This window comes from Balaenoptera ricei, chromosome 19 (assembly GCF_028023285.1).
Source record: "Balaenoptera ricei isolate mBalRic1 chromosome 19, mBalRic1.hap2, whole genome shotgun sequence".
Lineage (NCBI taxonomy): Eukaryota > Metazoa > Chordata > Mammalia > Artiodactyla > Balaenopteridae > Balaenoptera > Balaenoptera ricei.
Window position 1 is genome coordinate 32942901 of NC_082657.1, and position 24479 is coordinate 32967379.

General features: G+C 34.1%; 1 protein-coding gene across 4 annotated transcripts in view; it reads right to left on the bottom strand.

Annotated features, from left to right (window-relative positions):
• The window catches only part of RPGRIP1L (RPGRIP1 like), a 96857-nt gene that overhangs the window by 56148 nt on the left and 16230 nt on the right, over nt 1–24479 (bottom strand). For all 4 annotated transcript variants that reach the window (XM_059903739.1, XM_059903740.1, XM_059903738.1 and 1 more), the window contains exons 7-13: nt 15612–15717; nt 13494–13640; nt 12117–12190; nt 6077–6216; nt 1263–1369; nt 994–1044; nt 133–312 (exon numbers count right to left, since the gene is read on the bottom strand). In XM_059903739.1, coding sequence (XP_059759722.1) covers nt 133–312; nt 994–1044; nt 1263–1369; nt 6077–6216; nt 12117–12190; nt 13494–13640; nt 15612–15717 — 805 coding nt within the window. The remainder of the gene's footprint in view (nt 1–132; nt 313–993; nt 1045–1262; nt 1370–6076; nt 6217–12116; nt 12191–13493; nt 13641–15611; nt 15718–24479) is intronic.

The window sequence follows — 24479 nt, forward strand, 5'->3', positions numbered from 1 at the left end:
AAATTCCAGGCATGTGGTAACACATGATAATAGATTATAACAGACGCTAATACATGATAACTGCTTTGAAATGTAAATCATCAGTAGAATATTATGGGAAACCTATCCTCCCGATTTAGTGTATTATATTACCTGATAATCTTTATTAATTTTATGTTGCATAATTAGCATGTTTCTTGTCTTTTCAAGCTCTTGCACTGTTTCTGCATGAGTTGCTTGCAGCTCTTTCATGGAGCGTTCTAGATCTTTATTAATTTTACTGTCTACTTTCTCTAAAAAAGAAAGGTCTCCATTTTTTTGTGATTTTTGAGCCTAAAACAAAAACATATTTTATTACCAAAACAAGAGTTTCTAAAATGTAACTGTGAATTAATATGGATATAGTAAGAAACAATCATTAATTGAAAACAGATATATTTCCATCTTCCATTAGGAATAAAGCAGTCCTGATATAGAATACATATTTGGATAGACATTTGGGACAATTACAGAGAAATAAAAAAACAGTTTATTACTTCACGAAGTAAAAAAGAATCATGTACGTTTATTTCTAGTCTTCATTTGATTAAAATCTATACCATGATGATCTAAAAGGAAAGAAATGTACTTTCTGTGTCTTCTTGTAAATAACAGAATATTCTAGAACTGGAAAATATCTTCTGGTGACATATATAATTCAATATTTTACTTAAGATAATAGGGTGCACCAAGGTCTCTTAGGACAGAAAATTGCTGGCTAGTTTTATAGTGGGGCATATAAAAGTAAAATGTTTGTTATAGTTGGGGAAAGTGCTTTAAATAAGAGTTTTTGAGGTCTACTTTAATGTAATTTTGATGTCATTATGAAATATGTATATGCTGTAACTAAATGTCACCTGACCACTTTTCCTGAATAATTCATTCTCCAAGTATAAAGGTTACAGATAAGGGTCATCATTATGCTGAAACAGTTATATGTAGACCTGAAATTCATGATGAAGTTTAGAAAGTTACCTTTATAAGCAGGAGAGCTTCACTCAATTCATCAGCATTAATATCACTCTCCTGCAAAAGACAGATAAGTAAAAGCTCACAATGGAAAGTGCAAGAGACATTCCAACTATGTAGATTACCCTCATGGAACATAAACTGCAAGATACCATGAATTAATAAACTAAGTTATCTATTTGTATTCCTTTGCTTTGTGGTATAGTGTTTTCTTTACGTATAAAATATTTAGATAAAAATCTGGAGTTCGTTTCCTAAATAAGAAAATAGTTCACCTGGTTGTAAAACTTCATGCGGTTTTTAAGTTCATCAAGTTGTTGCTTTTGTTCCAGGTACTGTAACTGTAGTTCTCTATTTTCTTGAATGATTTTCTCATTTTGGTCTTAAAAATGAAGTAGACACAATTTGAAAGGTAAGTGAGAATGAGGTTTAAGAACACATTTTAAATTGACTTAATTCATGATACACAGCAAGCTCGATCTAGCTAGCATTGTTCTGGCCAGAGAGGAAATTGAGCTAGCACCTTAGACTAAGGCAGTGGGGAAATGAGGAACAAATGAACACTATCATGTGTCTACCATATGATTCACTTGCTTATCAAAAACTTAGGACTTAGTTTCACAGTATTAATGTAAGGAAATTGTGGCCTCTGGAACTTCAAAGGAACATTCTATCTAAAATACCTAAGAAAATATGCTTCTAAATCTATGATTTTTACTTACTTATTAAGGGTCCTGAAAGGCATGCAAAAAAAATTTTTCTCTTTTAGTTTTTTCTAATTGACTTCCTTGAGTTATCTTTTCCTAATTCAGCATAAAGTCTTTTTATTAAAACAAGATAATTTCTCTGATAATAACTCTGGAATTATGGAATTATAATCAACCCCATTTTTAATAAATCTGTTAAGAGAGGAGAAATGGATTCTCAACCAGTGCATGGTAGTATCAATAATAATTCATGTGTGTTCTTTATTCAGAGTTCACACTATAAATTAGGAATGGAGATAGGTTACGTTTGCCTATGTGCTCACTTGCCATGACCCACAAGCAGGCGTATAGGGTAGAGCTACAGAAGATGGCAAATCCATAGAGAGACTAGTTTTTCACTCTCTGCATTAAACATGCTTAACTGAAAAAAAAGAAAGCATAATAGCTAGCTAACAAATCTACTCTTTAGTCCTATGTTCTTAAGTGTACTTCTTTACTAGAGTTCGTTGTGGTGGTCAAGTATTCTCCTTTGTTGGCTCCCTGTGGACTGACTCTAAACCATGTTATCCAAAGTGTCTCTACTAATTTCATCGTGCTCACAAAGATTTATGATCATCATTCCTTTTCTTAAAAAAAGGGAAATCAACGTATTTGCCAAGAATTCTTTACATGAATACATTTGCACACTGACTGCATTTTATACAAAAATATGTTTCTGACTTTTATAAAGCTTTGTGTTCCCAAGCCATAAATGCTATATGTAAGTAAAAACTGTAAATTACACAGTTAAGAAGAAATGAACTAAATTTGAATAGTTTTAATATAACATACTTCTGGCAAACTAAAAAGTAAAAAAAAAAAAAAAAAAAAAAGTTACCCTAGGGTATGTAGAGCCATTTTAATATCAAATATGTAAATATTTTTCTTATTGATAAGAGGTTAGAAGGTTATCCTAGAGTACAAATTACTAATATTCAGTGAATTAAATGAAAGAATTTCCAAATGTGAACAATATTTGGAAATTTTTAAGGGAAAGATCAAACATTTATCTCTAAACTAAAAATTAGGATTAATAATAAATATGAATTCTTATGAGATAAACTTGCTCTTTTGGTTAGAGAGTAGAGTAAGAACGTGGAACCCTTTATTTGATGTTGATTAGGTTAAAACAACATCCAGATAGAATGACTAGGTAACAAAAAAGGAGGTGAATGTAGTCAGCAAGAAGTAAAACCAAGGTCCTGAGGATAATGTAATTTCCTTCTCTGGCTAGTGAAACTTTTAGGGGTTCTGAGGGGAACCAAAAGTGTAAGGACATGACCGTTCCATCTTCATCCAGACGCAGTGTATATTATTCCTATGCTGTCTTCTATGCTTTCAATTTTTCAGAGCAGGGTCCTGAGAATAATACGCTACTGGTATAAATAAACTTACTCAAATATTTCTTCCTTTTCTGATTTTTCGTTCAACAACTATGTTCCCACTTAACTGGTATTTTTAAAACCAGGGCTTTATTAGTGGGAAAATAACTTATTAGTGGGAGAAGATATTACTGAGCACCAGTAACTTTCTCTCTACTGAATTTTATGTAGAATTATCTACTACATTTTTCCTTTCTTAAACTGTTTACTGGGGATGTCACTCCTGGGACTTTAAAAAGTATGGAGACATTATAGTTCAAAGAGGAAACAGACTTGCTGAATTATAATATGAAAAATCAAAGCACCCTGTACAAGATGAAAAATAACCTCCTTACCTTATGATTTGACAAAAAGCAGGTTAAGCTAAACAGCATTTTATTCAAATGAGATAACATTTCACTCTTTTAAAATTATGTTCTTCAAGCACACCATTAATAAGCAGAGTGCAGAGAACAATTCAACTAAACAATTTTCAGAGCTCCTTTGTGCTAATATCTTCAGCTGTGATCAATATAACCATATGCATTATGCTGAATTATGCATTTCAGCTAAAGATAGAAAGGAACTTTCAAAAGCAGGCCCTTAAACACATGCAGTTAATTTAAGCATTAACCAAATGCAAACTGCATTTACATATCCTTCCCCCACATATTCGCACAATCTGAAACTAATTTGTACCTTGAATAAAGAGGTGAGTATTCTCTAAAAATAATTTGCCAGTTAGATGAATGACTACAAGAAGCCAGGGAAACATCTTCTGGCAGAGAACACTTGATACATGAAAAGGTAAATGTGTGAAGAGACTTCAAAGTAAAATTAAACAATTTTGAAATCTGTAATACAAAAAAGCAACTTTCTAAATATTAAAAGATTTCCTTAAATAGACAACTTCAATTTTTTGTTTAGTATTTTCCTGGAAAAAATTGTTTAAAGGCTGTATTATTTTTCTTATAATCTATTTTAGGATTTTCACTAAGAAACAAAAACTGAAATTATTAGACCTGTAAATTTCAGGTATGCAAGCAAAAATAACTAAAATAACAGTTGCATTAAAAAGAAAGATTCAGTTCTAGCAATTTTTCTTAAGAAAATAATCAGATAAATGTGTAAAGATTTGTGTAGAAAGATGTTCAGGGTACTTAAAAAAGCTGAAGCTATTTAAAAATTCAACAAGAGAAGATTGTTAAACAATCTATGGTACATCCTCACACTGGAAAACTATGACACCCATTATAAATGATGATGATGCGGATTTATATTTATACTGAAGGAACGATTTCACAATACAGTAAATAAAAAAGCACATTATAAAATTGTATGTATACATATAGAAACAACTCTGGAAGGACATATGTAAAAATATTAATAGTGATAACCTTGAGGGTTGTGGGACTGAAAAGAACCCCCAGAATTAATCCAACAGTAATAAATAGGTTTTAAAAATAAAAGACCACCAAGATTCTATCCTCTTAAGAGTTTCTTACCAGAGACCAATTCAAATGTGTAAAGATAAGAGTTTTGGAATTTTTGATATCTAGGGAAGTACAGAAAGCACAGAAACAAGAAAGGTTTATTTCATTTCTCTTTCCTTAAGAAAGAAAAGAGAGAGGAAATACAGAGCACTTCCACTTCAGTGGAAGAATTTATTGAGCAACTACTAAACAAAGCACTCTGTTAGGTATTTAACACTACATATTAAAGTTAGGAACTAAGAATCTTTGACATAAAAACTTTAAAATATCCACCCAGTCAGAAATCATGTCATCATTTTATTCTACTCACAGTCTTCTGGAGAAAATTTCATAAACCGTCTGTCATCATTTAAACCACTTGGTAAATAAATACTGCACACATATTTCATTGCAATTAAGACCCCATTGATTATAAGATGTGTTCCAATTTCAGACTTCTTAAAATGATAAAAAAAGTTACACCATAATTTAAAAAATTTTATCACCTATAAGATGCTTCCCAATTTCAGAGATATTAAAATGGGAAAAAAAATCTTTAGAGTTAACGAAATATGGCATTGTGATCTAAATCAATATAGAGAGTACTGACTAGATATGTAATTGTTTTTTTAACTGAGTCTGCATTAAACTTTTAAATGTTCTCATGCAACTGAATTGCAAGTGTTCAAAAGGAGCAACCTTATTATCACATCGCTGGGTTTACCTACTGGCTGAGCAAACAGATGCAACACTTGGAGCAATTAATTCACTTCCCTGATTGTGCATTTGTGTGTATATGTGTGTATAATATAGTAGAGCAGACATCTACTTTAATTATAATTATTTTCCTTCTGTGAGACAAGAAGGGTGAGATCTGGGAATCATAACATGTAACTTGTTAATTATTATTTTAGCAGGGACATCTTGACAAGGCTTCTTTATTTAAGTTCTCTGTCACAGAGCAGAATTAGCCATCTCACTATCAGATCAAAAACAGCCAAGCAAGACTTCTGCCATCCTCGGCTCTCTTACACTGCCTTTTTTTTTCCTCCACTGCACCTGCCACCACCTGATGTTATCGCATATTTATTTACTTACTGCCAGTTTCTCCCTCTTGAATTTATGCTGCATGAGGACCAGGTCTTTGTTTTAGTCATTGCTGTATCCCCAGAACTTAGAATAGTGCCTAGCACATACTGCTGCTTAATAAACACTTGTTGACTCTTGAATAAATTCAGGAAAATTAAACAAATTAAAGACAATCTGAACAAGAGTAACTCTGAGAAAAAATAATTCCTTTGGCATATACGCTAAGCTGAGTAAAGGGAAGTTTTGAGCAATCAATAAACTCATAAAAGCGGATGACTGTTAATATAGGCTGTGTCCCTAGTACGCAGCAAGGTGCCTGGCAAAACAGCAGGCACTGTAATAAGTACTTATCAAGTCAGTGAATAACAGTGAATAACACGCATGTCTGAAACGAGTAAGTCAGTAGTCATTTTATATGTACCTCTTTCAGTTTTTAATCTGTCAAGGATTTCAGTTTTGTCTGCTAAATCGGATTTTAAGGCAGTCTCGAGTTGAGCAATCTGTACTTTCAGCTGCTGTTCCTTTAGCTTCCATTGCTCTTCATGGGCAGCACTGAAGGCACTGCAAAACACACGCGACAGGCAAGGAGAGCTTGGAAATCAGCTCCAACCGAAAATAATAAAGAGAAAAGCTTTTAGTGGCACAGAGACCACTGTCATCATGTCTTAGGAATTAAGTAAACATATGCTGGTCTGCTGCTGTTGAAACCAAGGCGCCTTTCTCAGGCTGCGGTTAGGGAACATGAAAGAGTTTGTGGGATGAGCAAAGGAACTGGCCTTAATTTAGAGCTCTAAAGTCAGAAAAGTTGGCAGTGTGCAGCTTTTGTGGGACTAGTAAAGGAATTCAGATACTGTACATACTCCAGAGGAATCCACAGTTCCAAACCTCAGCAGCAGACATCGGACAAAACCATTCTCCCCACGAATAAACCCTAATACAGAGAAAAGGGACTCCCCACCTGATCTTTAATTCCAGAATTTGAAACTTTTAAAGAGTCTGTGATAATAACATATTTACAAAATACTGGCCACAAAATGATAGCGTTTTGAATTATAAGACAGCGATTCTGATATTAAGAAGCAATGATCATGCAGTTTTTGTCCTAAAAAGCAAACAGCAATAGGCTAAGGACAAACGGTTTTACTCATAACACATGACTGGGGTGAAAACCCAATAAGAACACCTTGATAAGAATGATGTAGATAGAATTATTATTCCTCAATAAAAGTGTAGCAGTTTAAACTATCATGAAAATCTACTAATGATCAGACCCAGGATGTTGGAAGAATCAGCTGAAAAATAACTAAATGGTATGCGGAAGCTATACAGTAAACATTCGTTTAGGCCAGTGGTTCCCAAATGCTGGCCTACATGAAACACTGGTGCTAGGTTAAAAAAATGCAGATTCTGGGGCCCAGGGATTCATAGTTTCCCCCAGGTGATAGCCAGGTTTTGGAAAAACTGATCTTGATCTGTATTTCAGCAGAAAACTATTATCTGTGAAGCTTGATATGACTGAATAATTACCAGCAGCTCTGACCCTTCTACTTATTTTAAACCCAGTAAAGGAACCAGAAATTTACAAAATCTGGTTTTGTACCCATGATGAAGTAAATGGAAAAGAAACTTCTTATTGAAAATTGCTCTTAATGTTGCTCCCAGCTAGTCTGAGGTTTTATTCCAAAAGAGATACTTTTCTGGGAGGCATAGCTTTCAAAAGAACAAAAAACTGTGTATTTATTTTACAGTCTGAATGTTTTTATTGCATTTAAAATAACATGACCTTAAAAATAAATGGAATTCTAGAAGTTTCTCTAAATATGACATCTGTTTCTTCGATCAGTGTTCTCATTTCACGTATGGAACCTTAAAAATACATGGATCTGGTATACCAATGTTTTAAGCTAATTTTATCAAAGGCAGAGTTACCTAGGTTTAAATGAAATCCAAATATGTACTTTAAATACTGAAGTAAAGAATATTCCCTTACATTTTCATTTTTTGATAAAGAACAAATATATTTCAAAGTATATATACCAAACACATACACACATATACATACATGTGAGTGCATATGTGTGTATGCATGTGTGTGTGTGTCTCTTATTATTAAAAGTATGTACTACCCGGAAAAAAAATTAGCATGATGAAATAGGCACAACCATACATTATATCAGCCGCTAAAAATTAGAAACAGTAGTGTTCCAGCAGCATTAGTACCAGCAAAAAAGATCACCAACAGTTAATCTGGCAGAAACATCAGAAGCTGTATGTGTTTAAATTAAGAACAATTTAGCAGCCTGGTTTTTCCAAACCCACAAAATACTAGTGTAAATCAGCATAAGTCACTCTGAATTTAGTCCACTGCTATCTTCCCTCTAAATTTAGGATTACATTCCACTGGAGTTTCATGAGGAATTCCTTTTGAATTTACTGTATTCCTCTATGCTTGGAGCCATCTGTGTAACTATAAATGGTAAACCACATCTGGCTCCATTTTCTTTGTAGAGGCTGTGTACATGATTAAATCTGCATATGAGAACAGTCTTTGAGAACCTTTTATTCATGAAAATGTTTTTGTACATTGCCTACAGTGACAACCGAGGAGGGGATCATAGTTGGTCTTTGTGCACGTTTCATTGTTACATTATGTTGCTGGAGTGATAAAATATCAATCTGCAGTGGAATGCCCATTGGTTCCTGTGGTCATTGGCATGTCCATTGGCAGTCCATTGGCAGTCATGGGTCAGCATACTGTAAATACACACCCTTGATCAACAACGTGATAAGATAAAAAAAAGAGATGAAGAATTCATCTCCACCCTAAGGTCTTTTTTCTTATGGAAAGAATTCCTTTTATTCCAATGTTCAAGGGTATCCTAATGTGAGAGATAGGGAAGAATAAGCTCTAATCATCCATAAAGAAATCCGTAGGTACTTTAGTTAGGCCTAGTGGAAATTAAATGCATATTAACATGGGGATATTTCACTTACTAAAGGAAAAACGATGCCCCAAATGTACTCAGTTTGATTTCTGAGAAGCATGAAGTGCTCATTTAGGATCATATGAGCTTTCATGTCTCCTAGAAGGTTGTAGGGGACAGGTGTTCGTGTTACAGCAGCGGTCCCCAACCTCTCTGGCATCAGGGACTGGTTTCGTGGAAGACAATTTTTCCACGGACAGGGGTGGGGGGTGGATGGCTCAGGTGGTAATGTAAGCGATGGGGGGCGGCAGACGAAGATTCACTCGCTCCCTGCCGCTCACCTCCCGCTGTGCGGCCTGGTTCCTAATAGGGAGTTGGGGACCCCTGCTTTACAGAAATGGAGCACAGAGAGTCTACGGGGGGTCAGCAGTGCTCCCTGAAATTCTGGATATTAGATGACTATCACATTGTAAAAACCTGAATCATCCAAGTCTTAAAACAGTTAATATCATCTTCAAAAACTGGACCAACTCTTCTTTTAAATAGTTATTAGATTAGTGTCTCTCAGGGAGTTAATACCTTAAAATCACCTTTAACAAGAGTCTCTGGATTCAGACTCAAATTGACTGAATCTGAATTGGATGGTATTGGGGGATGGGGAGGAGGACAGGTGGGGAGGTTTCACAGGGTTGGTGAAACCTCCATTTTACTGTTTTCCAGGTTACCGATATACATTATAGTTGAAGGACTATTGCATTCATCAGCTATATCACCCTAAAACTATATACTAACTTCAAAAATGGGACCCAGCTGTACTATATTATAGTATAGAATTTCTGTCTGACCAAATAGAAAGACTTAATTGCAAGAATTTTATTCTGAGTTTTTTAAATGAACATTTCTTAAAGTTATACTTATTTCTTGGCATAGTATCAAACATGCTATAACATATTAAAAAAGGCTCATACCAAATACTAACATGAAGATTTTACCTTACCAGATGATTCTCTAATATGTCATATGTCAAATAATAAACACATTCAAAATATCATTTGAAAAAGGAAGATGAGAATGCAATCTGCACATCACATTTTTCTCCTGAAAACTAGCCAATTTTGAATAACAAACAAATGCTCTCCTTTTAAAAACATGCTATCACTATGACTAACCAAACAGGGAATATATGTAGTTTGTGATGAGCATTAGTTATTTGGCAATGATGAATAACACTGCCATGAAATACAAGAGCTGTAAAGAATCTTGGGGAGGATGTTGATTTTTGTAGAGTTTTTCCAACTATGCTTCTGAAAACACATTATATATTTAAAAAACTGTATTAGAGAATTTTATAGCTCTATTTACTATCACATGTGCTTGCTGGGTTTTGTACCTAAGTGACATTTTTTTTTGACACAAATGTTTTGACACTCATTTATACACATTTACTTCCATACACCTCACACAAAATTCAAGTGTAAGCAGCATAATGAAGTCTGTTTTTAATGTGACAGGGAAAAAAAGGTTGCTCAAGCGCAAAACATTAAAAATAAAAACCCTTCAAAGTCAGATTTACACTCTTAGATCATCTTCTAATATGGAAAGATAAAGTTTCATGGTGATAAACTAAATATGAGAAAAACATGTCTTTCTTAAAATTTCATTTATGCATTATTCCCAACTAAGTTTAATGTTTTTTATTACAAGAAAGTACTTTCAGTAAATTCTCAAACTGAGGGGAAGCAGAAAATGTGTAAGTAATGACCAAATGGCACTTATATTCCTGTATTAAGACCTTGTTAAATTACTTGAAATTACAAGATGTTAAGATAAATAGAAATCAATAAAAATTTCTAAATGTGTGACAGTCCTGTTATTCCATGAATGTTTCCCTTTTGCATATACAATTTTCCATTGCAATTAAAATCAGAGATAGGCACAGAGAAAAAAAAATTCAAGTTTTAGAGTCAAAAGAAATGGGTTTTAGTCCTGTACTGGAGTCTCAGCAACGCTGTGTGACTCTGTACAAGTCTCTTAATTTTTCTTGAGTCTCAATTCCCTCATTTATAAGGTATGGGGATAACATTATTTTCTCTGCCATATAATATGGTAGCGGTATGATCTCTCCGTATAATGAAATTTTAAAATTTCAAACATACAACTACTAACTACTTAGGTATATATCACTATAAACCTATGCATTGTTCTATAGAGACAGAAATACCATAAAATAGGAGGTATAATAAATGCTTTAGGTAAAATTAATCAGGGCTGATGAGAGTGGGACCAGAACAAAGCACTGAGGCCAAATGATCTGTGAGGGGGTGCAAGGCAAATTCCACATAAAGCTGTTTAGCCAGTCTATCCTTGCTGGAGAGCACAGGATGTTACTTTAACTGAGGTCTCAACCCGCTATTGGTAACCCTTAATATAATGAGCCCCTGTGCAAAGATAATCAACATTAGTATAAGCAACATACATGATACATACCGCTGGAATGATGCGTAACATTAATTTAGTTATCTCTTCAAAGTAAATCAAAATAAAAGCCTCTCCCTACGTTCTTTGGTATAATTTGTTTAATTTATAAAATGTAAATTTAGTTTGCAAAACACATCAAACATAAAACATGGTTAAAAAGTTAAAGGTATAACTGTAGATCAGATGGCTATTTTCTGATGTTTCCGAATATGATCAGTTAGAAGCAACTGTTGAATATCAGCTCTAACATATATATTTCAATATATATAAAATTTACTTTCATGTAAACCTGTATTTATCATTTATCAGTATCATATACTGAAAAGACTTAAAAATACACACACATCTGTATCATTTAAGTAAACTTCGCTGTGGAGTAGAATTCTGTTTCTAACATTACCAGAAGGGATTAATTTTTAAAATACCGTAATTATGAAGCAGATAAAAAAAGAAAAGTAAAGCAGCTCTTTAAAATTCATCTTAAGATAAAGATGCGTGTGTTTTTCGTTTTAAGAAATAGAAAAAATTGTAAGCCAATACCTTTGCTTTCCACCAACAGAATCACACGAAGCTAATAGGCTGTGTAGCCCAGCAGAAGAAACAAGGGCTTGGAGAGACCAAAAGAGGTTCAAATACAATCTCTACTACTTCCCAGCTTTAAGAACATAGGCAAATTTACTTAATTCTCTTTTATTTTCATTGTCTGCAAAATGTGCATTAATAATACCTACATTTCCAAGTTGTTGTGAGGAATTTATAACGATGTATGCAGAGTATTTAGCATAGTGCCTGCAGGCTTACAGTTTGCGTTCAATAAATGATAGCAGTTGTTACTGACAACAAAGTGATATGGTTTTCTTAGTAACAGACTGCTACTCAGGTTAAAGAACTTATTACCTATCTCTTAAAAAAGCTTATTTTTCTTTTATAACATACATAGATTTCTTGCAATCATCTGTTACTAATTCTTTAATCAGTATTAGGTATTCTGATATCCAATGTTTTGATAGAAAAGATCTCAAACAAGAGAAGGAGAGAACACACGGAATCATGATTTACCTGTTATAAAGTTTATCATAGTTTTCCTTTAAAAGTTCCCGTTCCTTTTCTAAATCGTTAATTCTATCCTGCAGCTGAAATGAAAAGAAAATTACACATTAGGTGTATAAAACCATGTGGGGATTAAAAAAAGCATGTGAGGAGGCTAACATGTCTTGATTTCTAAATTGCAGCTGTGAACTAGTCCACTTATATCGTCTGTATTTAATTTAGCATTGTTTTTCTTCCAAGTTGTTAAGTAAACATGAAATTAATATTTCTGTTTTAATTTAGTAGGAACGTATGCACTGCTTTATGGCAACATGTACCAAAATTCAATAAAGAACGTGTTAAAAGCTTGCTATTAAGTTTGGGGAAACATAATATTTTTTACTGTCCTCTGTGATGAATTCCATCATTATATTCATTTTGTGTTAATTTCCAGTTGGCTCCCCAAAATAAAAGGATTAACTTTTCTTTTGGTTTGTGGTTCAAACAACTTGTGTCAATCACTATTTACTCTGAAAACACAATTTCTCATGTTACTTGGAATTTACAAAGAGCCAGTAGGACATCTTTCAAATGAATGAACAAATAAAATCGTATACCTTGTTTTATCCCAATGAACAATATTTTTAGAAATAAACTCAGGGTAATAATTATATCTTGATAACTAGAATGTAGCTTCCTGTATTTATTTCTAGTATTTAAGTTTCATTCACCAGTATATTTTGTTGTTACAACCTTTTCCCATGGATCAGAGTACTCTTAAAATTCATTCTCTTCTCAAAATCCTTTTGATGCTAGTGTGAGACACCGTAAAAGATTCTTCCAAGACGAGAACAGAATGTAGACATCTTATTTCATTTCCATTCTGTTTAAGGACAAGTTTAACAGACTGCAGAAAAAGATTGCGCTAGCTGGGAAACATGAGAAGCAACATGAATAGGAAGATGAGTTTTGAAACAACTTCCTAGAAAAAAAAAATTCTCAAAATTGCTGATGTTGGAGGGCAGAACATCCTTCTCCTTAGAGACAGATCTGTTCCTATAATTGTTCTGACATCTCAAATGACTAATAAGCTGTTAAGGCTGAGAAAGTTAAGTTCCTCAGGTAATCTGGCATTTGTTCGTTTAAAAATGTTATGGTTTGCTGTCTCCTCAAGGATCCTTAATCCTTTAGATAAATAGTGGATCTCAGCACATTTGCAAGTATTTTTAAGTACCGATTTGCCATGCACATAATATATTGACTATATTTTGCTATGCTCAAAGTGCCATGCATGTAGTTTAGGATTTTTAAGTCAATATAATATTTAAAATGTCTCTATTTTACTTTTTCGAAACAGTTACACAGAAGTGTTAATGCAAAGGATGGCTAAACTTTTTGGGAGCTTACCTCTTCTATTCTTCTTTCAGAAAATGTCATGGAACGTAACTGCTTCTCAAGACTGCAGCATTTTAAACGCTGCTCTTTAAGCTGCATGTTTAGCTGATCTCCATTTGCCATCAAGGCATCATGGCTGATCCGGAGAGTTTTTTGCTTCTAAAAAACAAAAGGAAAATTCTTTCAAAACTATTTTTGGATTCTGCTTTGAATGAATGATTACCATTCCATAAATGAATTTACTCCTGAAGTCCATGTTATATTGTTTATTCTTTATCTCACAAACAATGTATATGTGCTACTATATTAATGTGCCATTATACAATGTATAATGTCTCCATAAAGGATACTCTTGGCCAAAGTGTATCATGAGGAAGAAAATATTTTAGCACAGAGTCACACAATGTAGGCTGTTTTTGTCCTTTATTTTATTTCCTCCTAGTTTTCTGACTTGTTGATGGTGACCAGTGAGTAAATTAGTTTTAGCAAGTAATTATTTTTTCTTTTTGCTGTGGTTACAGTGGTTGGACATGCTGTCCAAAAATGCTGCTGCATGGGTTAAAAATAAATGATGACCATAGATATTCAAACTGAAAAGATCTGTCACCACACCATATAAACAGCCTTGGAAGGTTAGCTTCTAATTGTAATACAATTAAGAATTTCAATTCAGTAAAATAGTTACTGAAGTCTTCTTAATTTTCAAAATTGACCTATTTATGAATATGTTTTAAATTCAATTTTACATACTTACACTGAAGTCTTTTCATAGAGTCCATATGACCATAACATGTAATGCCTTATCTGCTAATTAAAATCATTAAATTTCTATTGAAGTTCTTCAATTGTTTAAAAGAAACACGGCTATTGAGCTACTTGAGTCCAATTTTTGTTAATCTTGCTTATAATCACAGAACAGTATCTTTAACCAGCTTTCTCTGTGCTTCATATCTCGGTGAAGCTGTTGGTCTGAACCTCTCAAATCTCTACCTAAAAGAGGTACCTGTGCTACCGAAGACACTTGATATTCATGGTATTTAAACCAATACCTGGAGTCACTGTTAAATGGAAATCAAAACAGTCAAAGTGATAAAAGAATGCAAAATCACTTTTTAATTCCTTTCTTAATGCTGCCTTTTAGAGATGGCTTTCAGCTACATGTATTTTTAATCTCCCTCTTCCATCCATCTGCAGACAGTGTTATCAATCCCACTCTCTAATTAATTTCTCTTTCATACACCGTCATATTTATATGGAAGGTAGTGTATTACTTGACATTAAGGAGGTACCTGTAGGACGGAAAACATGACCCAGAGTATGGCTGAAAAATATTTATCTAATTCAATAGTGAATTTAGGCTTCAGATGACCCGCTTTGCATCAATTTACTGCTTTCCTTGTATCAGTACTTCAAAGAAAGTACTGCTTAATATGAATTCTGCTCATCTGGAATGTTTTGGAGTTCATTAATTCCAGAACCTATGCTAATTATGCAGTGCCAATAAACAGGAGTCCTCTGATGGCACATTCCTGTGCGGCCACAGTCCTTGGTAAAACAACCATGGGGATAAGAGTCTCAAGTAGTGTCAACCGAAAGGTTAGGATTTAAAATAAATACACTGACAGTTGACATGAGGGGTATTCAAATATTTTCTGATACTGGTAGTGACAAAACAAAACAAAACACCACATATCAAAAAAGATTTAACAAAACTTGATTATTAATCTATTCTTAACATTGATCTATCTTGGATATTTCAAAATGCTTGGAACTGAAGATATATGCAAATACATCTAAACCTTCAGTGTTATGTGCCCGTATGATTCCAGATAAAAAGAGTTAAAAATAAATTTTCTTGACATGAGATGCTTTATGATAAATGTGTTTATTATTTTAAGATGACACAGATATTTATAAAAAGTCTAAGCAGTTAGTTATTTCTTTAGTTATTAAGTTATAAATAGTTAACCATACAGGAAGTGAAATTATACACACTTGAGAATAAAAAGAGCAATCTTTAAAAACTACTTTTTAGTGTTATGACCATTCTACTTAAAAAAAAAAAGTTGAACACTATTTTCGAACCTTGGTATCTATGTATCACCATAATAAAATAAATTATCACGGTACCTCTTGAAGCTGAATAAATTTTCCTTCCATTACTGAAAGAGCATTGCTTTTCTCCACTAGTTGCTTATGAAGCTTAATCATTTCTACGTTGTCCCGAATGTTTGACCTTCAATGACGTATTTAAGAAAAAGAGAGAGACAGAATAAAAAATGCAAGACAAAAGGAAAAAAATCTGTGGTGGGACTACAATTTTTCATTGAATGTTACATAGAAAAAAATTTACACACTTGCATATCAGTCACTGAGGTTTTTAGTTTATTATACACTTAGGATAGATTTATTATTTAAAACTAACCAGTAGTCATTCTTGAACTTTCATAAATGCACAGACTCTCAGAGTTTGAAGGGAGCCCCAGATTTGATGACTTTTGTCACTTCTACAACGACTGATAATATGAATTTAATATCATTTTACAGTGTCCTGAAACTTGGTACAGAGGACATCAGTCTTTAGCACAGCCATTGTTCCACCACCAAACTTCAGGCTTATTTGAAGGAGGACTATCATACTATTTTTCACTAAATGAAAAATATGCCATACAGCCACTCATCTTCCCACCACTCCCTCAAAACAAATGGTATCATAAGATTACCATTTATTGGAGTTTCCTCCTGGAGTTCAGACTTTTCAAAATATTTCCAGAAAAAGTGACTTAGCATTTTATACTAATAATGCCCAAAGCTGGCATTTAAATATGTTGCAGATGTGCCTTTAGCTGTAAGAGATCATTTAACGTCCACAGGGTATATAGAAACTCTATATTCTGCAATACTAGTTTGTATTTTTCCTACTGAGATTAAAGCAAACGTACAATTTAACAGGAAGATCTTGTTAAAGGTTAATCATAGATCTAAATGAATACCTGTTTTCAAAAGGCATTTATTTTCCTGACAGAGAAAGGTTCCTTAATTTAATACGTTTTACATTCAAAAGTACTTTAAAAATTGTGAAGCTTGGTTTTAGACTTCATTTTCTAAGAAAAATAAACAAAAATTTTAAGTTCAGAAAATTATTTCAGTACTTAAAGTAAGTAATTTTACTTCCAAAACTTATCTAGTATACACATATTGGAAAAATTGTCACAACGCCCTACTGGAACCAGAAAATGGACTACAAAGCTCACACATCTGTAAACCAGCTGAGGACCTGAAATACTTAATTTTCCTCTTTGATATTTGAAAGTTCATTGTATTTTGGCATCGGACAGTTAGTTGTCCTCACACAGAAGATAAACAAGTCCAAGAACCTGGATCTTGCCCAGGGTACAGTCTTAACACAATGTTAAAATAATTATGTGTCTAAAACATGTTATCTAGTAGTACTGAGCACACATTCAACAGTACACTCACCAATATTCCCCTCAGTATTATTTTTACTCACTAAAAAAAAATAAGAAGAAGAAGATGAAGGGTAAATATATTTTGAGTAGATCTCAAGAAAATATTCATATTTTTTCATATTTATTAGTCAAAATAGAACTTATCTGTTTTCCCCAGAATTACTTGGTTTGACTGCTCAACAGTGAGTGACATTTATTGATACAGAAGGATAGAATACTATTCAAATAATTTCAAACCTCTTCTTACGTTTTCAGCTGTACCTGATATTTTATTTTACTTGTTTTTAAGCATGTTAATATTTTCAAAAAGATATATACATGAGATATGTTTGAATAGTAACTATTACTTGATGACATTAACAAAAAATTAAGCCCCAACAAACCATTCAGTCACATAGGGTCACAGAAACAGCAGGTTTTAATTTTGAATTTTCTTTGTAAGGCAAAGGCCAGTAAGTTGTAAAAACTTTCAGTGGTCTAATTGGTGGATGCTTTCTTGAATATTTTCCTAAAGTCCTCGGAGTTTAAACTTTTCAAAATATTGGCAAGTAAGGTGACTTAGTATTTTATACTAATGATGCCCGAAGAGTGGGCACAGATATAACAGAAGTAGTATTTATAAAAGAGCAATAACAATGTGGTACTTTAAATAAAAAGTCAGTTCGCTAGAGAGTATACCTATTTTGGGATGACACAACACCTGCAAGTCTTTAATAATTATTTTAAAGTGTCAGTTTTAGGGCTTCTATACATAATAGTCATTACTATGATGGGATATTTTTGATGGCAACAACGCTGTTAAGTTGACAGTACAGAGTCAATGACATAAAGTACATAAAAGTTAAAAGCAACATTGTGATGAATGTGGCCTGGTCTTCAGGAAGGTGTGCAATGAAAAATCATCTCAAACCTGCCCATCAACATTTTTACACAGATGAAATATGGTAAAACAACGAGGGTGTACGTGAGAGAGGAAAGAGGGAAGGAGCTGCCACAGAAAAGTGAGAAGGATGTTGGAGGCAAGAGGGAGAGCTAGAGTCATTGCTAAGTGGCCTGTCCTAGACCTCTCTGCATGTGAAGGAAGGCCTCAGGTTGGTTTCCTCTGAAGAAGAGACAGGGCTAATTTTATGAGCAATATTTTATGTGACCTCCACATAGTATTTTCCTGCCCTGTTCCATGCACAATGAAGGGAACATCAAATCTTCAGGATGATGACATTCGAACAGAAAGAACAATGCACAGTAAAAACATTCAGATGAACTCTGATGGTCATGTACCAATTCATACATGCTGCATTACACATGGTGAAATGATTTGCAAAGGGATATCAAGCATACTAATTAAGTGCTTTGTAAAAACAAATTTCTCATATTTTTCAACAAGGATTTTGAAAAAAACTATAAAAAATTAAGTTGGAAAATGTGGGTTTTTTTCTTTTTCTTTTTTTAACAGACATTATTTAGAATTATGCTCAAATCTTCTAAAACTATGAGAAGAGCTGTTGGCCCATCTCTAAGATTAAAAACAAACTGAAATAAATTAGATTTTATCTTGAAAAAAAGTAATCCAGCTCAAAAACCTATGTGCCAAGTTTCTCTCATATAATTTGAAACAGTCAAGCAATAAACTCTGAAAGAGGAATTTCTAATGGAAGCCTTGAAAACACTTGACTCCAGCTTTGCTACTGGGTGCCATAATAAATCCAGAAACTTAAAACCTCAGATATACTGGAGAAGGAAAAACTTTCAGTGGTGCTATGTAATGTATAGTCTAATATGAAAGCTTAAGAAGCCAAAATCTTTGCTCCAGTGAAAGTTTCTAATACTTCATTTCCCAGGCACACAATTCCTCCCCGCCGCAACCCCCATCAACATTTCATTCTTTGCTGCAGTAAGGATTATGAATGCTAAAAGAAGCTTCTTGATTTTTTTGAGGCAAAAAATGTTGTAATATAGTACTTTAATACCATTCAGAAGGGAAGGTTTTAGAATACAAAAGGTAGGCTATGAGACTCTGGAAAGTTGTTAGGTAAGATATTTATGAGATAGAACGAAGAGGTTCTTTTTGAGTAACAGTTTTAGGGTGACTAAATTTGGGGGATAAGGTTGAAAACAATCTGAGGATTAAAAAAACTCTACAGTTGTGTTTTTTTTTTGCGGGGGGGAACAGTGGCAGACTCTCTAAGTATATCATTGAGAGAAGTGTAGGTCATTCATAGCTCTTATTAGGGATACACAGATAACAATAAGGTATCACTTATGAATAGAATTATATGAGGTTGCTAGTGAATTAAATGGAATAAGCTTCACTAAAATAGCCAAGCAAAGTCTATTTGAAAGGTAATGACCTTGCTCAAAACTGCTGCTTTAGTTCACAGATGAAAATAATGCTCCCTGATTTAAGATTGCATAAAGGAAAACGTTTGTATGTGTATGTTTATTTGCCTCTGGATTGTATCTTTCTTGTGGTGTTGGGTCAAAATATAAATCAGAACTCAATATTTTCTTATTCTTAAACACACACAAGGAATGGAGGGGGACAGTTATGTAGAGCTTTCTACGTGTACATAATCTCACTCTTCTGCAAACGGAGGGAGCACTCCCAAGGACCGGTTGGGGACAGGAGGAACCCAAATCCTGGCTCATCTTCTTCAGGGGCCATTTTGAAGGTCAAGTTTAATGGATTCTGACTAGTAATGGGAATTTGAGAATTACATTAAAAATATCAAAAAGCCCAATGAGAAATGTAGACTCACTGGCAAGTAAGCTGTAAAAGCGAACTAAAGGTTTTATATTGTTTTTACTTTTGGATAGAATTATAGCAAATCGGTGCAATAATACAGGCTATTTCACAATTATCAGAAGCAATGATTAGCATGATACAGGTCTTGGATGAAAAAAAAATACAAAATTTATTAAATTAATACATACTGCTTACTTAGGAGGCAAAACCTTTCAGAATCCCAAGGTCTCTGGGGATAAAAGCATCTGGTTTTAAAAGGTAGGGAACCACTTACTCATTTCAACCTCTTCATTTCACAGTTAAGGTAGCTAAATGAGGCTTAGAGAAGTAAAGAATCTGGCCAGAGTTCTTATGTGAGAGAGCCAGGTCTAAAGAGATAAATTCTTCCTACTCTTGTAAGTTGCTTCCTTCCTCTGAGATGCTCCTAAGTTTTAGCTTTCTCTCCACTCTCACATACACACTAATACACTAGTTACTATTAATTTTGATAATTTCTGTGGTTTAAATAAAGTGCTTGGGAAACATGCCAAGCAGCTATCACAAAAAAACTTAGATAACATTAATAATAAAAAACTTGGGGATAAAAGACATAGTATTTGAGTGTGATAACTTTTCATTAGGCAAATTCTAAGGTATTCAAAACAACAGTAGGAACTTGTTGGATATATTTTTAAAAAATGACAGATTACCTCCCTGTATAATAGTAATGTCTGCATGGTTATCCCTCGCCCCAGTTACCCTTCTATCCAAGAGCCAGATGTGCCCTCTAAATTAGGGGGCTGGGCAATCAGACAAATCCAAATTGAGGGGCATTCTGCAAACAACTCTCATCAATGGGCTGGAAAAGACTGCAGAACCACCCTAGAATAAGGGAAACCTAAAAGTCATGACAATTAAATACAATACATGACACTTGATTGGATATGGGATTAAAACAAAGGAAAACAAAACAGGGATTTCCTGGTGGCGCAGTGGTTGGGAATCCCCCTGCCAGTGCAGGGGACACAGGTTCGAGCACGTGCGGCGGAGCAACTAGGTCCGTGTGTCACAACTACTGAAGCCCGCGCACCTGGTGACCATGCTCCACAACGGGAGAGGCCACCGCGATGACAGGCCCGCGCACCGCAGAGAGGAGTGGCTCCCGCTTGCTGCAGCTAGAGAGAGCCTGTGCGCGGCAATGAAGACCCAACGTAGCTAAAAATAAATTAATTAATTAAAAAAAAAAGAGAAACAAAACAAAAATAGCAATTAAAAAAACAGCTATAAAGGCCATTATTGGGACAATTGGGAAATTTTAATATGGACTGTGTATTTAGATGATGCTACTGGTGCATTCATTGTGAAATGTCCTGAATGTGTGACAGCTGTACTGTGGTTATGTAGGAAGATGTCCTTGTTCCTAGAAGGTGCTTAGAAATGGAGAGAGGGTGACATGATATATGCACCTAATGCTCAGAGGGAGAGAGAGAGAGAGGGAGAGAGGGGGAGGGAGGGGAATGGGCCTGTGCCTGAGTGGGCAGAATGCAGAACAGGCTGTGTCATTCACAAACATGCCAAGGGGTGAAAGGTATGTGTGTTCACACTACTATTCTTACAACTTTGCTGTAGGTTTGCCATTTTTCAAAATGAAAAGCTGGGGAAGAACTTTGAGTGCCAGGAAGTAATCCGCGTCTGTGCACAGCTGGAAAGATGGAGCCCCTAAAGCCAAGCTGCTTTGTATACTGTGTGGCTGCAAAAGGCCTCTGTGTTTTATGACTTGACAGTGTGCTGTCAACCAAAGGGAAGGGGGCAAGTCAGTGTCTGAAATATTTACGGGTTAAATTTCCTCCACTGGGACATTATGGCACTTACATGATTTCTAATTAAGAAGGTAAACACCCTAACATTTACTTAAAAAAACACTTAGTACAAACTAGTTACACATTTGGTAAGAGTATAAATATTTTTGGAGTTGAAAAAGTCAGTAAAAGGTAAAATCATCCTGATTTTAATGTTCATGTACATGTGTTCACTGGTTACTGCTTTGCAGTTAATTTAAGATGGCCTTCTTCATAAGCAGAAAATGTGCATTTTAATATTGTTTAAATTTTAATATGGATTTTTGTTCAAAACAACACAGACATTCAGGCTACTTGTAAATGATACAAGATTTTTTGCTAATGAGGCATTATGTAGAACATATGCAAAAATCACAACTCAGTCTTCCAAAATAGACCACAATAACAGGAAAAGACATGATTTTAATAAAAAAGAGCAGCACTGGGCTTTTACTTCAAAGCAATTAAGGGCTTTGGATAACCAAAAGTTTATGTCAAGCTGATGCCAAACCAAACTGGTCTATTAAACACATACTATGAAGAGTTTCTGTAATATTCTATGAAAAGGCTCTTTGCCATAAATATCAAGCACCGCACTCTGAAGATTACAACTACGTTAGGTTCATGTTTGAGAACAAGGAGTCCAACATTCAGATCAGACTTCTAGAATTTCAAATCTGAAATAATGTATCCATGAAAGAGAAGTTTAAATATGTTTTCCATTTTGTGATTTTTCTCTACAGTAAATTATACCAAGTTTTATATTCTCCCCAACATTTTTCAACAGTTTTCCATTAGTCTCAAAAAAATTTCTGTTACACATAAAATTTTGAGCTATGTGTAAACATATAAGAAAAAAAAAGACTTGAAGACCCTTATTTGAAGTCATTTCTTCAGTTTTCAACAACTGTATTTCAAGAAACAATATGTTATTCACCATAGGTACCCTTCCTTCTAAGCAAATAACCAATAATTTTCAATTTTATAAAATCTGTAAGGTAGGGTACAAATTGCTTTCATTCTTTGGCCTCTGCAACAAAAGCTTCTTTAACTGTAATACTCATTTTGTCTCTGCTTCTAATTCTTGATGTGACAAAAAATAGACTGCTATGGAGTGAATGACATAATCCCCTAAGGTTAGCCTTAGTTTAGTTTTTAAGGTAAACTCTTCTATGTGTATATGCTGATGTCTTCTGCTGAAAATACTTATACTAGAAAATATGCAGACCCATCTATGACTCTAGTTCTTTGGCTGTTCTAGTCCTAGGACTGAAGAACTTTTGGATTTCCCTTTCAATTAACACAACACTCTAGTTCTTAGATGATCATATGCCTTTGGAAGAAGGAACGGCCAACACAGGGTCGATCTTACTCTTTGGCAATTTAAGAAATATAACAGAGAAAGTAGTCTGATAACCTTGTACTCAGCTGTTGAGGAATGGGCTCCAAGCCTGGGCTTGGCCTAATGCAGAATTTTTATATTCAGATAATATTTTAAATACGGCTGTTGGCAATTTATTAAGGTCACCATATTCAGTGTTGGGGTCTTCAGCACTGTTCCTCACAAGGAACCATTTATTGGTTTTCCAAGAAGGCTAGGTCTATTCTTAGGGGGAACATGGATAACTCCTAGGTATTTAAAACCCTGGTTCAAAGCCAGGGTTCAAATTACATTCCCTATTACAAATATAATTCTAAAAAATATTCATTTTTCTTTTGCCCTGCACTTAGAAGGGTATATTAATGTCACAAAATATATAGAATTTCATTACAAAATTTAATTTTACACATAACTTTTTAGGAACACAAATTAGTAGAGATAATATTAACCTTTTAAATCTTTGAAATAAAAAGCTTTTCATATATTTTTAGCCCACTTTATTTTTTTAAAACAAGTCTTCTATTATGCATTTTAGCTTTTTCAAATATTACTATGTAAGGTTTGCTTGTGAAAGAAGAAGTAAACTCTGATTCTGAAATGAAAAAGTGGAAAATCATACTTGGTTTTTCTAAATGAGAACCTACTCACGTAAGTATGATATCACACTTGGTAAGGGAAAAACAAATAGAGGATCTAGGTCTGGTTTAAAAAAATATTAAGAGAGAAATAAAAGAGACATAAAAGATATAACAATCATATGAAATGTGTAGACCTCATTTGGATTCCAATTCAAACAGCAGGAAGTCACCATTACAGAAGTTTGAATATAAACTAGTTATTAGATGGTATAAAGGAATTGCTGTTAATTTTGTTAGGTGTGATAATGGCACGGTGATTACATTAAAAAAATTCCTTATCAGACAGTGATATATACTGAAGTATTTACAGGTGTGATGACATGATATTTGGCAGGGGCTAATTAATTAAAGAAAATGAAGGTGAAGGGATAGATGAAACAAGATTGGGTAGCATGTTGATAATTGTTAAAGTTGAGAGATGAGTACATGAGATTTCAATATACTACTCTCCGTACCTTTGAGCATGCTTGTTCCAAACAAAAAGAAAAGGGCCATAAAGGAAGAAAATAATTCAAGGAAGAATATGGTAAAAAGATAAAATCTTGTTGGAAGCACAACGTGGAAGCACAAAATGAGAGAAGAGGTATTAGGAACCAACAAATGACAAAGGAGGACGGAAAAGAAAATACTATATATTATCAAACATCAAAAATGAAGAGGCAGCAAGGAGACTACTGAAGGGCCCCACTGTCACCCATAACAATCAGCAGAATTCGATGCAAACTTTGAATATTAGGAGAGGTAACATCTTTGTGGGATGAAAAAAATGGGGACTGTATTATGGAATGTACTACCTTTTAAGGTTGGGAAAAAAACTTAAATAAGGTTGGGCTTATTCACAAGGTATGCCAACAGCTGAGTCCCTGTCACACATATTTTTCTTGGTAGGTACAATCAAATGGTATCAGAACTTCCTACCGGCTTGGTAAATGAGCAGAGGAAACAAGAT